At 41.2% G+C, this 13322-nt stretch overlaps 1 protein-coding gene across 7 annotated transcripts in view; it reads right to left on the reverse strand.

The window, feature by feature from the left end:
* The window catches only part of JADE3 (jade family PHD finger 3), a 56573-nt gene that overhangs the window by 21344 nt on the left and 21907 nt on the right, over positions 1 to 13322 (reverse strand). For all 7 annotated transcript variants that reach the window (XM_070750913.1, XM_070750919.1, XM_070750915.1 and 4 more), the window contains 4 exons: positions 11888 to 11947; positions 9595 to 9677; positions 3131 to 3288; positions 2186 to 2376 (listed from right to left, as the gene is read on the reverse strand). In XM_070750913.1, the coding sequence (XP_070607014.1) occupies positions 2186 to 2376; positions 3131 to 3288; positions 9595 to 9677; positions 11888 to 11936 (481 nt within the window). In that variant the 5' untranslated portion in view covers positions 11937 to 11947. The remainder of the gene's footprint in view (positions 1 to 2185; positions 2377 to 3130; positions 3289 to 9594; positions 9678 to 11887; positions 11948 to 13322) is intronic.

A 13322-nucleotide genomic window follows, 5' to 3' on the forward strand; every position in this document is an offset into this window, starting at 1 on the left:
GGCGGTACCTACTTAATATGCTAATTATATTAATTTAAAACTCAGTCCCTACCAATAAGACTTGAGCTAAACCCATGCTGGACTCTCCTTCCAGAGGTATGGGAGAATTATTTTACAGTTCATGTTAACATCTTTATAAATGAAAAAATACTACTAAATTATCATTTCTGTAACTATTAATTGGGTGAAATGGATAAAATATTTTCAACCAAGGTACTTCATATGGGCTAACTTACAGAATGTGTCAAAAATCTGGGACCCATGAAACCTGTGGAACTGAAATCTGGTAAATTTTATAAAATATGTTATTTCTAAAAATTATTGTGCAAAAGTTTAGGACAAGATTCAAAATGTCATACAATATTTATTGTGCTGTTTGGATGTGCTATACAATTCAATGGGGACTATTTTCAAGGCAGATACATCTCCAAATGTATCCCAACTTTTCCAATGAGGAAGTACAACAGAAGTTCTGTTATTATTGAAAACACTGAGGAATCTGGTAAGGAAATATCTCTGAAAGGATGACTCAATAGATCAGAAGTTATCCAGTATTTTTGAAAACTTTACAAAGCTATAGTACTGGGAAAGAATGATAGAACCAAATTTTATTTCAGAACATAGAAACATAGAAGACTGACGGCAGAAAAAGACCTCATGGTCCATCTAGTCTGCCCTTATACTATTTCCTGTATTTTATCTTAGGATGGATAGATGTTTATCCCAAGCATGTTTAAATTCAGTTACTGTGGATTTACCAACCACGTCTGCTGAACGTTTGTTCCAAGGATCTACTACTCTTTCAGTAAAGTAATATTTTCTCATGTTGCTTTTGATCTTTCCCCCAACTAACTTCAGATTGTGTCCCCTTGTTCTTGTGTTCACTTTCCTATTAAAAACACTTCTCTCCTGAACCTTATTTAACCCTTTAACATATTTAAATGTTTCGATCATGTCCCCCCTTTTCCTTCTGTCCTCCACACTATACAGATTGAGTTCATTAAGTTTTTCCTGATATGTTTTATGCTTAAGATCTTCCACCATTCTTATAGCCTGTCTTTGGACTTGTTCAATTTTGTCAATATCTTTTTGTAGGTGAGGTCTCCAGACCTGAACACAGTATTCCAAATGTGGTCTCACCAGCGCTCTATATAGCGGAATCACAATCTCCCGCTTCCTGCTTGTTATACCTCTAGCTATGCAGCCAAGCATCCTACTTGCTTTTCCTACTGCCCGACCAAACTGCTCACCCATTTTGAGACTGTCAGAAATCACTACCCCTAAATCCTTCTCTTCTGACGTTTTTGCTAGCACAGAACTGCCAATACAATACTCAGATTGAGGATTCCATTTCCCCAAGTGCATTATTTTACATTTGGAAACATTAAACTGCAGTTTCCATTGCTTTGACCATTTATCTAGTAAAGCTAAATCATTTACCATATTACAGATGCCTCCAGAAATATCAACCCTATTGCACACTTTAGAGTCATCGGCAAATAGGCAAACCTTCCCTACCAAACCTTCCCCTATGTCACTCACAAACATATTAAAAAGAATGGGACCCAGAACAGACCCTTGTGGCACACCGCTTGTAACCTGTCTCTGCTCAGAATACTTGCCATTAACAACAACTCTCTGATGTCTATGCTTCAGCCAGCTGTAAATCCACTGAACTATCCAGGGATTAAGTCCAATCTTCACTAATTTATCTATCAACTCTTTATGTGGAACTGTATCAAAAGCTTTGCTGAAGTCCAGGCAATATCCACGGCACCAGTTTCATCCAACACCTTTGTGACATAGTCAAAGAAATCAATGAGATTAGTCTGACATGATTTTCCTTCAGTAAAGCCATGCTGATTTGGGTCCAATAAGTTATTGTTTTTTAGGTGCTGATTTGAGTAGAGTCTCCATCATTTTAACTACAACTGATGTCAAGCTAACTGGCCTGTAGTTACCAGCTTCTTCTCTACTGCCCTTCTTGTGGATAGGCACAACACTGGCCATTCTCCAATCCTCAGGAACATCTCCTGTTAACAGGGATTGGTTAAATAAATAAATAAATCAGGGAGGTAGCAATGACAAATTTGAGTTCTTTAAGAACTCTGGGGTGGAAGAACTCTGGGGTGGACATTTATTACATTATCAAAAGTTGAATAAATTACTACTTTTGCTTTCTCACCCATTTCAGCAAGGTCTTCATTTACTTCCTGAAGCCAGATGATATCCATGTCATCCAAATCATATCGACACATAGATTCTGCCAATTCTAGAATGTTGATGTAGCCAGGTTCAGCAGACTCTTGGTTTGAACAATGGATGTACTTTCTGGGCCGCGTATAAAGTACTTGCTTTACTTTTTCTGCTACAATTCTAAGCAGCAAAACATTATAGTGAGCTACAAATCCTCTGGTGGAAGAATTTTTGAAAATCAAGTAACAATGACAAGGTATTCCATTTTTTCAGATCCTTAGGTTCAAAGGAGAGAATGATCACAATTTAAAATTTTTCATAATATTATTTACCCAAGGATCACCTATGGATAATTTACTTTATTTTCCCCAAAATAAGATATCCCCTGATAATAAGCCCAATTGGCCTTTTGAGTGCATGGCAATAAGCCCAAGCAATTATTTCAGGGTTGAAAAATATATAAGACAGGGTCCTATTTTTCGGTAAACACAGTGTTTGATCACAAACAATTTGTAACAATAAAGGTGCTGGTTGAATGACAATAGTATGCTTAAACAAAAACGTAACATAAGCAAAATCAATACTGAGTAACCATAAAGAAAAGTACTTCCTTTTTTGGGGAAGCAGCAGAAATTCTATCTGACCTAAAAACAACTGCAAAAAAACCCCTGCTGAAGTAAACTGTATAAATTGCTGCAGTCAGTTCTGCTTATCAGACAGCATTTCTCGGCACTCCACTTGGATTAAAATTTCAAAACTGCCTTCATATATTTTTTATTATTTTCTGCGTACTAAAAATTGAAGCAATATGTTTTATTTCTACAAATATATTGCAGCTGATAACCATCATAGGATAATAAGATGTTAATATTACATTGAGATGGAAGCACAAAATTATGTGCATTAGTAAGGCACACATGTTTAACAGAAATACCTGAGAGAAGGTTGGGGAATAGTTTCTGGGCTTGCAGGGACTTGCACACCTTTTTCCCATTCTTGTTTCCATGTATCTGCAAACAAGTAATATTCATCTGGATTAATATGATGAGAGTCTGGCAGTTTCATGGCACTGATGAGGTCTTTTCGAAACACCTGAAGGCATAATGAGACATAAAGAAATAATCCATTAAAAGCTTCATTTTATTAATTTAATGATAAAAATCTACTAATGTAGTTACACACATTAAAAAAAACCCTTCAAAACCACATGATTAAGCTTGTGGCAAGCATGACATCAAAATTAATAATGTTGGTTTTTTTTTACTGCATTACAATTTTAGTACAAGAAATACAACTAACATTTATTTACATTTTCATAAGTTGACCCAATCTAAGGGCATACAACCAGAAAAAAGAATAAAAAACCAAAACTAAACAGGAAATAATTAACCATCCCAACACAATGCATGGTGATGTGTGTCCAAAACAATCAATCTAACAAGATTCAAAGCACAATGGGCATTGGTCTTATCGGATATGCCCTTTCTCATGGTGATTGACAGGAGATTAGGTAGCTCTAGCCTCTTAGCTCTATGATTGAGTTGAAATTCTGAGGACCACCTCCTTGTTAAAGGTCCCAGTTCTTTAACAAAGGTGAAGTGAATCCTGTAGATCTCCATGAAACTGTAGTGAATCATGAAATCAGCCTCCAATCCAACAGATCTTTACCTGGAATCAGAAACAGACAGACCATCAGGCGGGACTGGACTCTCCCGTCAATCACCATGAAAAAGGGTATATCAGGCAAGGTCAATGCCCCTTCTCCATAGCATTGAAAGGAGAGTCTAGCATGGGACATACCAAAGCTTGGCTGTCCTAGGGTGGATGCTGCTCTGGTCCTGAGTCCCCTTGTCCTCATATACTCATTACAGGACACATCTGCCAAAGGCTGCCTCAACAGAAGCAAATGCATCCAGTCTATGGTGGCGGATGAATGGCTATGGCGACCTGACAAATTTCCTTCATAGACACCTGCATAGCCCACGCCTTTATTGTGGGAGCACTCTTAGTTGAATGCGCCATGATCCTTCAAGGCATTGGAAAAGCCTGAAACTCATAGGCTCAGGCAATACACACCCTTAGCCAATGCCCCACCATGGAAGGTGTGACCCTGTGGCCCAAAGTTCACAGCTGAAAAGAGATGAAGAGGGACTCAGTCTTCGTTAAGGAAATGGTTCTTGCATTGAAAATGCAGAGGACCCTCTTAACATCCAGAATGTGCCAATGTCTGCTCCAAGGCATGGCAAGGCCTTGGACAGAAGTCCGGCAAAATCAACTCCTGTGCCCGGTGAAACAAGGAGTTAACCTTTGGAAGAAAGGTAGTGTCTAACCACAGAATCAACCTGTTCATATAAAAAACGCACAAGGTCCTTTCTTAGTGATAATGCCACCAACTCCGAAATCCATTTGGCAGACATGACAGCCACTAGAAAGGCCACCTTGCCCAAGAGAAGGTGCAGGTTGGTCTCACTTAAATATTGAAATGGTACTTTGGTAAGGGCCTACAACACCCTGGTGAAGTCCCAAGTGAGGTAATGGTGTATCAAGGGGACTTTAAATTGGAGGCCCTTTTGAGGAAGGGTCGCTCTCTAGGGTGATGAGCAAGGGAGCCCTAGACCCCCACCTGCAAAACTGAAGCAAAAATAGCAACCTGGTATCATAAGGTGTTTGGGGATAGCCCTTTTCTCCAGGCTCTCCTGCAATAACTCCAGTTTCTCCTCCACTGAGACCAAGGTGGGATCAGTATGGGTTGCCATACACCAGACACTGAAGTTCTTCCACATCACATTGTAAATGTGTGTGGTAGAAGGCCATCTGGCTACCTGTATCATCCATATGACTTCTCCTGCTTCTGGAACATCAGCTCAACCACCAAACAGTCAGCTAGAGCCACTGAGGTTCCAGATGGATGATGGGACCCTGGCTGAGGGAGACTCTCTGGGGGAATCCTCCATGGTCTGGCAATGAACAGGACAACAAGATTGGCAATCCACGGCCATCTGAGCCAATGGGGAGCAACAAACAGTATCTCTGCCTGGAATCAGGGGAAGAGGGTGGAAGGCATACAAGAGACCCTTGGGCCATGGGCATTGTAGTGTGTCTACCCCTTTCACCACCTGGGTCCACGATCCCTAAGCCACCTGGGGTCTGAAGTGTGCCCCTCATCGAAGAGGTTGGCATCAGATGTGATTGTTTGTCTGGCTCCCTGTAAAAGCAGCCCCGCATGATGACTCAGGACCTCCACTAGAGAAATGAGTGAAGCAGACCGATGGTACTTGAACCCTTGTCATCGAGGAGCTGCAGCACGGCTTCCGGAGGGAAGCAGGAACCACTGGAGTGACCTGGCGTGGAACCATGCCATGGCACTATATCTATATAAAATATCATTTTCCCCAAGAGCTGAGACAGAAATGCCAAAGGTGCTACTCTGTTTGATCAAATCTGGTCTGCCTAGGTCCTGATACTGTCCTGCTGCTCCTGGGAAAGAATGACTTGTCCAATAAGTGTGTCTATGAGTGTCCCTAAGAGTATCAGTCTCATTGTGGGAATCAAGTGACATTTGTCCAGGTTGACCGAGAATCCATGATCCTGGAAGGTCCAGATTGTTGTGTCTATGTTCCTTTTCCGCTTGTATTGATGATTCAACACTTGGCTTAGAAAATTGTCCAAATGGTGTTGAATGCGGATGGGCAAAGCCCTGAGGTATGCAGCTAGTACAGCCATGATCTTAATAAATGCCTGAGAGGCTGATGCCCAGCTGAAATGGAAATGATGCCTGACATAACAAAACCTCAAGAATTGCCTGTGGCTTGGAATAGGGATATGGAGGTAAACCAAGAAGCCAAGAAGTCCCCCTCTCAAATTCCCTGCAGAATTAAACAAAGGAAATGCATCTTGAATCTTCTGTAGACCAGATGCTAGTTGAATCCCTTGAGATTCAAAATAGCCCTCCATCCCCCCACCCGAGGTTTTTGGTATAATGAACAACACTGAATAAAAGTCCATCCCCACTGGTCCGGTGGAATTGGCTGAATGGCCTAAATATCTAGCAAATGAAGGATAGCTGATTCCATGAGTTCCCTTCTGGCAGGGTCTCTGGAAATGGGAAAGCAGAGGAAAAACCTTGGGGGAGCGGAGAGGAATTCCAGGGAGAGCCCTGATTTTATAGTCTCCTTGACCTAGCTGTTAGTTGTGATCTCTTCCCAATGTTCCAAGAAGAGACCAAGGTGATTCCCAATGGGGGGATGAGGTCCGATGTCACTTGGGATGGTCTGGTATTGTTACTACGAATCCCAATCTGGTCGTATAAAGTATGATGAAGAATGGAAGTTCGCCCACCTGACTTGCCCTTTCTCTTGTCTCTGGTCTCTACTAAAAAGGGGTCCAGAGACTGGCCAAATAAACATTCCCCTTTGAAGGAGGTGGCTGCTAATTTCCACTTATTCTTGGTGTCCATGGGCCAATTTCACAGCCACAGCATGCGACAGGCTGTCACTGAAGAGGTAATGATGCGTGCCGAAAATTTGGCCATGGTCAAAGATGCAGTGTATTCGTCCACAGCAATGATTTTGCAAAGTTTCTGATGATACCCGAGGTCCTCCAAAGGGAACTGAGCTTGCAGTTGTCTGTGCCAATGCATCAATGCCCTGGTGAAGAAGGAAGCTGCCATGGAGGCCGAATAGCCCAGGAGTCTGCTTGATGGGCTCTATGAAGGGCTGTCTCCTCCTTCCTTTCCTCAGCCTTTTTAAGGCATCCTCTACCTTAAAGGACAAAAGAAGAGGTTAAAGCCGCCACCAGGGTATTCATCCTTGGGGCCTGGATAAACTCCAGCGAATCCAAGTCCAAGTTGAAGAGAATGTTCTCCAAAAAGTTGGAGCAGGAAGCAATGGCAAGCGAGGCCCACTGTCTCTTTATGAAATCCAGGAATATCCTGGGAATCAGAATGATATTCATCTCAGTGGCCTGCTCGGTAAACAGGAAATCCTCCTGCGCACCGGACTCCAAGGTTGAGTCCTGCAAAACAAAGTCCTTCTCCAGATGAGCAGTACTCCATGCCTTGGCAAACAGGTCTTGAATACAGTGACACGGATAGCCAAGAGGCCATAGGCAGGTGCTGTCTCAACCAGCCACCATGCCTTGGCGATCTGGGCTCTGTTGTCGTGCTTGTTCCAATGACAGAACAGTTGCTACCGTGTTTCCCCGATAGTAAGGCAGTGTCTTACTATCTTTTTACCCCCAAAAGCCCCACTGTGTCTTACTTTGGGGGTATGTCTTATATTGTCTCGGGCAATTTTTTAATTTCTTATTTTAAAATATTTAATAAATAAAATCTAGAAGTGGCAGAAGCGCGGGTGAGTGGAGGCGGGCAGGAAAGGCACGAACCGAGGGTTTTAAGCAGAAGGCGGGGGCGGTTCAAGCAGCATTCCGCCGTCGCCGCTGCTCCTGCGTCTTTCGCAGAAGTTCTTGAATGGTGGCGGCGGCCCTTGATCGCAGCCGATGAGGTTCGGCTTTCTTTGCTTCTCCTGCTGCTTCCTTTGCTTTTCTGCTGCTGACTAAGGCGATGCCGGCCGGGCAATTGGAAGGTACCCGATAGCCCTTTTCGTCGCCTTTCCCGGCAGGGAGAGCAAAGGCGGCGGCGGGAGTAGTGGAGGCAAGGCGGAGAAGAAAGAAGCCGCGGATAGCTGGCGAGGCGCCGGCTAGAGGGCTGGACCCCGCCGCTCCCGCCGCCGCCTTTGCCTCTTGCCCGGCGGGAAAGGCGACGAAAGGGGCTATCGGGTCCCTTCCAATTGCCCGGCCGGCGTCGCCTTAGTCAGCAGCGGAAAAGCAAAGGAAGCAGCAGGAGAAGCGAAGAAAGCCGAACCTCATCGGCTGCGATCAAGGGCCGCCGCCACCATTCAAGAACTTCGCTTCTCCTGCTGCTTCCTTTGCTTTTCCGCTGCTGACTAAGGCGACGCCGGCTGGGCAATTGGAAGGGACCCGATAGCCCCTTTCGTCGCCTTTCCCGCCGGGCAAGAGGCAAAGGCGGCGGCGGCAAAGCGGCGGGGTCCAGCCCTCTAGTCGGCGCCTTGCCAGCTATCCGCCGCTTCTTTCTTCTCCGCCTCGCCTCCACTACTCCCGCCGCCGCCTTTGCTCTTCCCGCCGGGCAAGGGGCTGGGTGAGCAGGCCGAGGTGCTGGAACTGGGGCTGCCTGTCCTTGGCATGAACGGCGGGCAGGTGGCGCTCGGCACTCGGAATCCCGTCTTCTCGCCACCGCCCGAGCTCCCTCCGGAGCCTGCTGCCGCCGCCGCACTTCCTCTGCCGGCCGAGGAGTCCTTATCCCCACCGCGAACTGCTCCGACGCCTCTCTCGCTTGCTTTTAGTACCGTGTTTCCCCGAAAGTAAGACATATGTCTTACTTTCGGGGTATGGCTTATATTAGCCAACCCCCCTGAAACCCCCCATATGTCTTACAATCGGGGGGGTCTTACTATCGGGGAAACACGGTACCACCAGAGGCAGTGATCACCAAAGCATCTCTTCACCCGAGTTCAATCCGCTTCAGTGGAGAGCTTATTGCCACTGGACCTCAATCCACAATCGGGGAAAGCCCTGCCAAACAGCTGACAGCAAGCACAAGCTGTAAATCCTTGCTGAGCTCTCTACTTTGCTAGAATAGGGATTTCTAAAGTAAATCAGTCAAATGCAACTCTTTCTCCACACAAACTTTCTGGAGCTAAACCAGTTGAAGAAATGGGGACCGTTAACAGGGAGGCGGTCCTCAGAATTTCAACTCAGTCATAGAGCTAAGAGGCTAGAGCTAGCCCATCCTGGACTTTCCCATCAATGCTATGGAGGATAAAGCTGTTTTGGCAACTGTACAAATAATGGTGTCGCACAGGTCCCAAAAGGAACAGTGTGCCATAACATGCAAGCTCTTATAGACAAGTCCTGCAGTCTTGCCTTGTGGCTTTTCTATGGGAGAAGATTTGCCATCATCATAAAATATTCTTACTCAACTAACAAATTTGTTCTTGATAGGGCAGTGCCATTTATCCTGCTGCTTTGCCATTTACTTATGACTAAAACTTTGAATTGAGCCGAGAACTTTACAACTAGTAGATAGTCCTCAAGTTACAACTATAATGGAACAAGATTATAAGTCATAACCATTGCAAAATGGATTGGTCCCATGACTGACTCAATTTTATGATTTTTTTAAAGGCAACTATAAATCATAACTATAAGTGTTTCATTTAGTTTGGCATACCTGTCACTACTCTGAAATAAACTTTATAAATTATAAGTCTAATAAATTGATTGTTCATTCATATTAATATATATTCAACGGTTAAAAAAAGGGATATGAAGAAAAAAACATTCAGCTTATACTAAAATGCTATGAATCAAATCAAATCTTACCTCAGCAGGCTTCTTTTGTTCATTTGTTGGTGTTTTTGATTTGCTTCGGTATTTCGAACAAAAGGAAAAAGAAGTAGAAGGACCTATATGAACAGCAAGAAAAAGGAAGAGAATGAAAAGGAAGAAAATTGAAATTTGACTAGAATAGAGACTGTTAAGGCAAAGTTTATTGAATATTTTTTTTATGTGATAGTAAAGTTTGCAGATAAGAAAAAAATTACTGCCTTCTTTGCTCAATTTCTGATTGTGTAGAAGTACAAAAGCAAGAATTTTTAAATAACCCAAACATATCAAAATATCAATTTATGTTTGCTGAAAAAGGTAGCACACATCTGTTGCCTTGGGGTATATGGGAAATTTTCTCAAATATAATTTGTGCAGACATGTATATTTGAGATGAGGATAATATGTGCATAATTTCTAATTATGAACTAGGGAAAAGGTGACAATTGTATTTCTGGATACTTTAATGGAATGTGCATTTGTCCGCATTTTAAAAGTTTATTCTTCCATGAGATTCGTGATTTATTTTTTCGCTAAATGTAGGTTTGTGAGGGATGATGTTGGAGTTTATTTGTTGCAACTATGTACAAGGGGCAATATTCACTCTCAATTTATACTTTTCAATCTGTAAACCGGACTTTCTGTTCATCTTTGGCAAGGCATACATATGCCTTCAGATTTGGAAATTAGGGCCCTGCCTCTTCCCTGTACTTAGAGAGGAGCACAGCAAGGGGGAAAAAACATCCTTAAGAGGAAGAGACAAAGAGTACAGTTCAGCCTTTTAAAAATTTTTGGCTTATATCTCAATTGACTGCCAAGAAGCTTGAACATTCCAAAAATCAGAAATCAGTCATCAAAAGCTTCAGAAAGTAAATTATAATACAAGAAGCCTTGATTGGTGCATCAAACCAACTAATTTAAATGCAAATTAGACTAAGGTATACAGTACTTAAAATTCCTAAAATTATAGGAAATACCTACCATGTTGTAACTATGTTGTCTACTACTGCAATAACTATTTCCATTGTTAAGAAGGAGATAAACAATTAGGAAGAAGTTGCCCTAAATTCATTGTTTTGTTATAGATTCAAGAGGTAAATAGCTGTGAAAGGAAATATTCTATGGTTCCAAAACTAGAAATTCTTGACTTCCTTACATCTCATAACAGCAAACATTGATCCATTAACCGTAAACAAGAATATCTATAATGCACTGTTCTATGTGTATTTTCAAATGTGATAGGTTAATCTAGACACACAGAATGGTTTTCAATTCAATTCTGAGATAACAATCTTTAATTTTAAGCTTTGGCGGGAAATCTAAGAGTACCAAGAGTACAGATCATGGACATTCAATCTGTCTACTTCAAAAGTAGTTACTCACCTTGATTCCATCTTAATCCTTATATACATACAAATAATTAATATTTTTCTTAATTTGCATTGGTTTTTTATCTTTATATTTTTAAAATTCAATAAACATTATTATTTTAAAAAGCAGTAATGCAAAAATGCCAGATGATTTCTAAAACGACAAGCCCCACATGTTGTATGAATTTTAGCAGCCAATGTTTGGGAATTTCCAGCATTATTTCCAACAGCTGTGCTACTACAGCTTTAATAGCAAGATAACAAAAACTGGAACAAAGGAAGATCTACACTAGGGGTCCCCCAACTTTAAGATTTGTAGACTTCAACTCCCAGCTATGGTGTCTGAGAATTCTGGGAGTTGAAGTCTACAAATCTTAAAGTTGCCAAGTTTGAAGACTTCTGATCTACACTGTCGGCTTAAAAAGAGAAGCTGATCAATTGATTACATACATAAAAGAACTGGTAGTGCTATATAGGGTCACCTGGAATTTAAAGTGGTATCTTACATTTATTTATAGTCATTTTATACTTGGGGAGGGAAGCCATCTACAAACTATAACCAAACATTTCTACATATAGAAGTGAGTAAACCAGCAAATCTCCTTTGGAAACAGGAGCTTCAGGATTATATGCTAGAAAACATGCAACCTATTAGAATTATACAGCTTTTTACATTCTACAAAGGCTCTGAAAAAACTGTATTTAATAGTTACATTTAACTTCACTTTGTAATGTTTCTAATTTTGTTTTGATCCCCTCTGATATTACTAAATACCACAGCACACAAGAGGAAATGAAATCGAACAAAAATGCAATTCTCTTTATAGCTGGAGAAAAAGTATAACAGTTTGCCCTCAAACCAAAGAAAGAAACCACAGGAAGAGTTATAGATCAAAGGAAGATTAGATCACTTTATTTACTTTCATTGTCTGAACTGTCACTGCTGCTTAGATGCCTGTGGCGTTTCATTCTGACGCATCCTATAAAGAGCGAAAACAAAAGAGTTAGCAAAATTCTTTCTGCAAGGGAAATAAGCAGCCAGATGCCTTCATTCTGCACCCAAAATTAGTTTTTCTGTGTAATAAAATACAAGGATATCTTATTTATTTATCACATGTATACAGCTACTTAATTACAAAGTAATTGTGATGTACAGTATTAAAATCAAATTAAGAACAATAAGGCAGAAAATAGTAAACATTTTTTAAAAATAAAAACATTTTCTCAACCATACTGCATACCCACAAGGGACTCGCTCCCCAATCTTACCCAATGTTTCAGGAAAGCCCATGTTTTAAGGTACTATTTGAAGGAAACCAGAATAGTGGTAATGCGGATCTAAGGGCGGGGGAGGTGAGAAGAAAGAATGCTGTTCTAGAGTCCAGATGCAACAACAGAGAAGCTTACATTCTAAGGTCACCATAGATAACACTGTTTACAGACACTGTCCAGGCAAACTGTATTCAAGCATCCATATAAACCTACTGCATGAGTTATAATGCACATTGAGATAAACTAAATTCACCCAGATCCCTGTTAATAACAATTATTAATTAGGTACAAAAGAGAAAAATCAGTGTATAATTATTAGGAATAAATCATATATCTCTTGATTCAATCTTTGAAAATATTCACAACTTCATCCACATTTCAATAATTATTCAGTAATTTACTGTTTTCTTATTTACCTAGCTGTCTATAAGAGGATCTCACCTTTTATTCCCTGATACTATTTTTTAAATCAGAGTGTTTTCCAAAAACCATTTGAAAGTCCAAGCAAGCAAGCACACTTCATGAGCATGCTTCATATTTCCAAGAAATTAGCAAGGTTGACTCAGCCTTCCATCCTTCCAAGGTGGGTAAAATGAGTACCCAGGTTGTTGGGGGCAATATGCTGATTCTGTAAACTGCTTAGAAAGGGTGGCACTATTGCTGTTTTTGCTAATCCTAATTAATTTAGCAGAAGCCATGGAAATTCTTCTACATTGGGTTTTTTTTCTTTTTGCTTATATGCCCATTAATTTTATAGCAACTAATGGTTTTATAGTTTATTTTAAAATGAGATTTAAAGCACCAGCATTTGTCTCCATTTTTTAAAATCAGCATTTTAGTGAACTCATAGACAGATTTTAGGATTACCATATTTTTCAGAGTGAAAGACACATCTTTTTATCCCCCAAAGGAGGGTGAAATCTTGGGTGCGTGTTATACATGGAACGCAGCCCCACCTGCTCAGTCACCCACACCCTTTGGCCTCTGCCTCCCAGCAATTTACCTCCTTGCAGCAAACAGAACAGAGCCCCATTTAGCTGCAAGGAGGAAATTGGGAACGAGGCCCAATTTTATTTTCTTGTG

The sequence above is a fragment of the Erythrolamprus reginae genome, chromosome 4 (assembly GCF_031021105.1).
Source record: "Erythrolamprus reginae isolate rEryReg1 chromosome 4, rEryReg1.hap1, whole genome shotgun sequence".
Classification (NCBI taxonomy): Eukaryota; Metazoa; Chordata; class Lepidosauria; order Squamata; family Dipsadidae; genus Erythrolamprus; species Erythrolamprus reginae.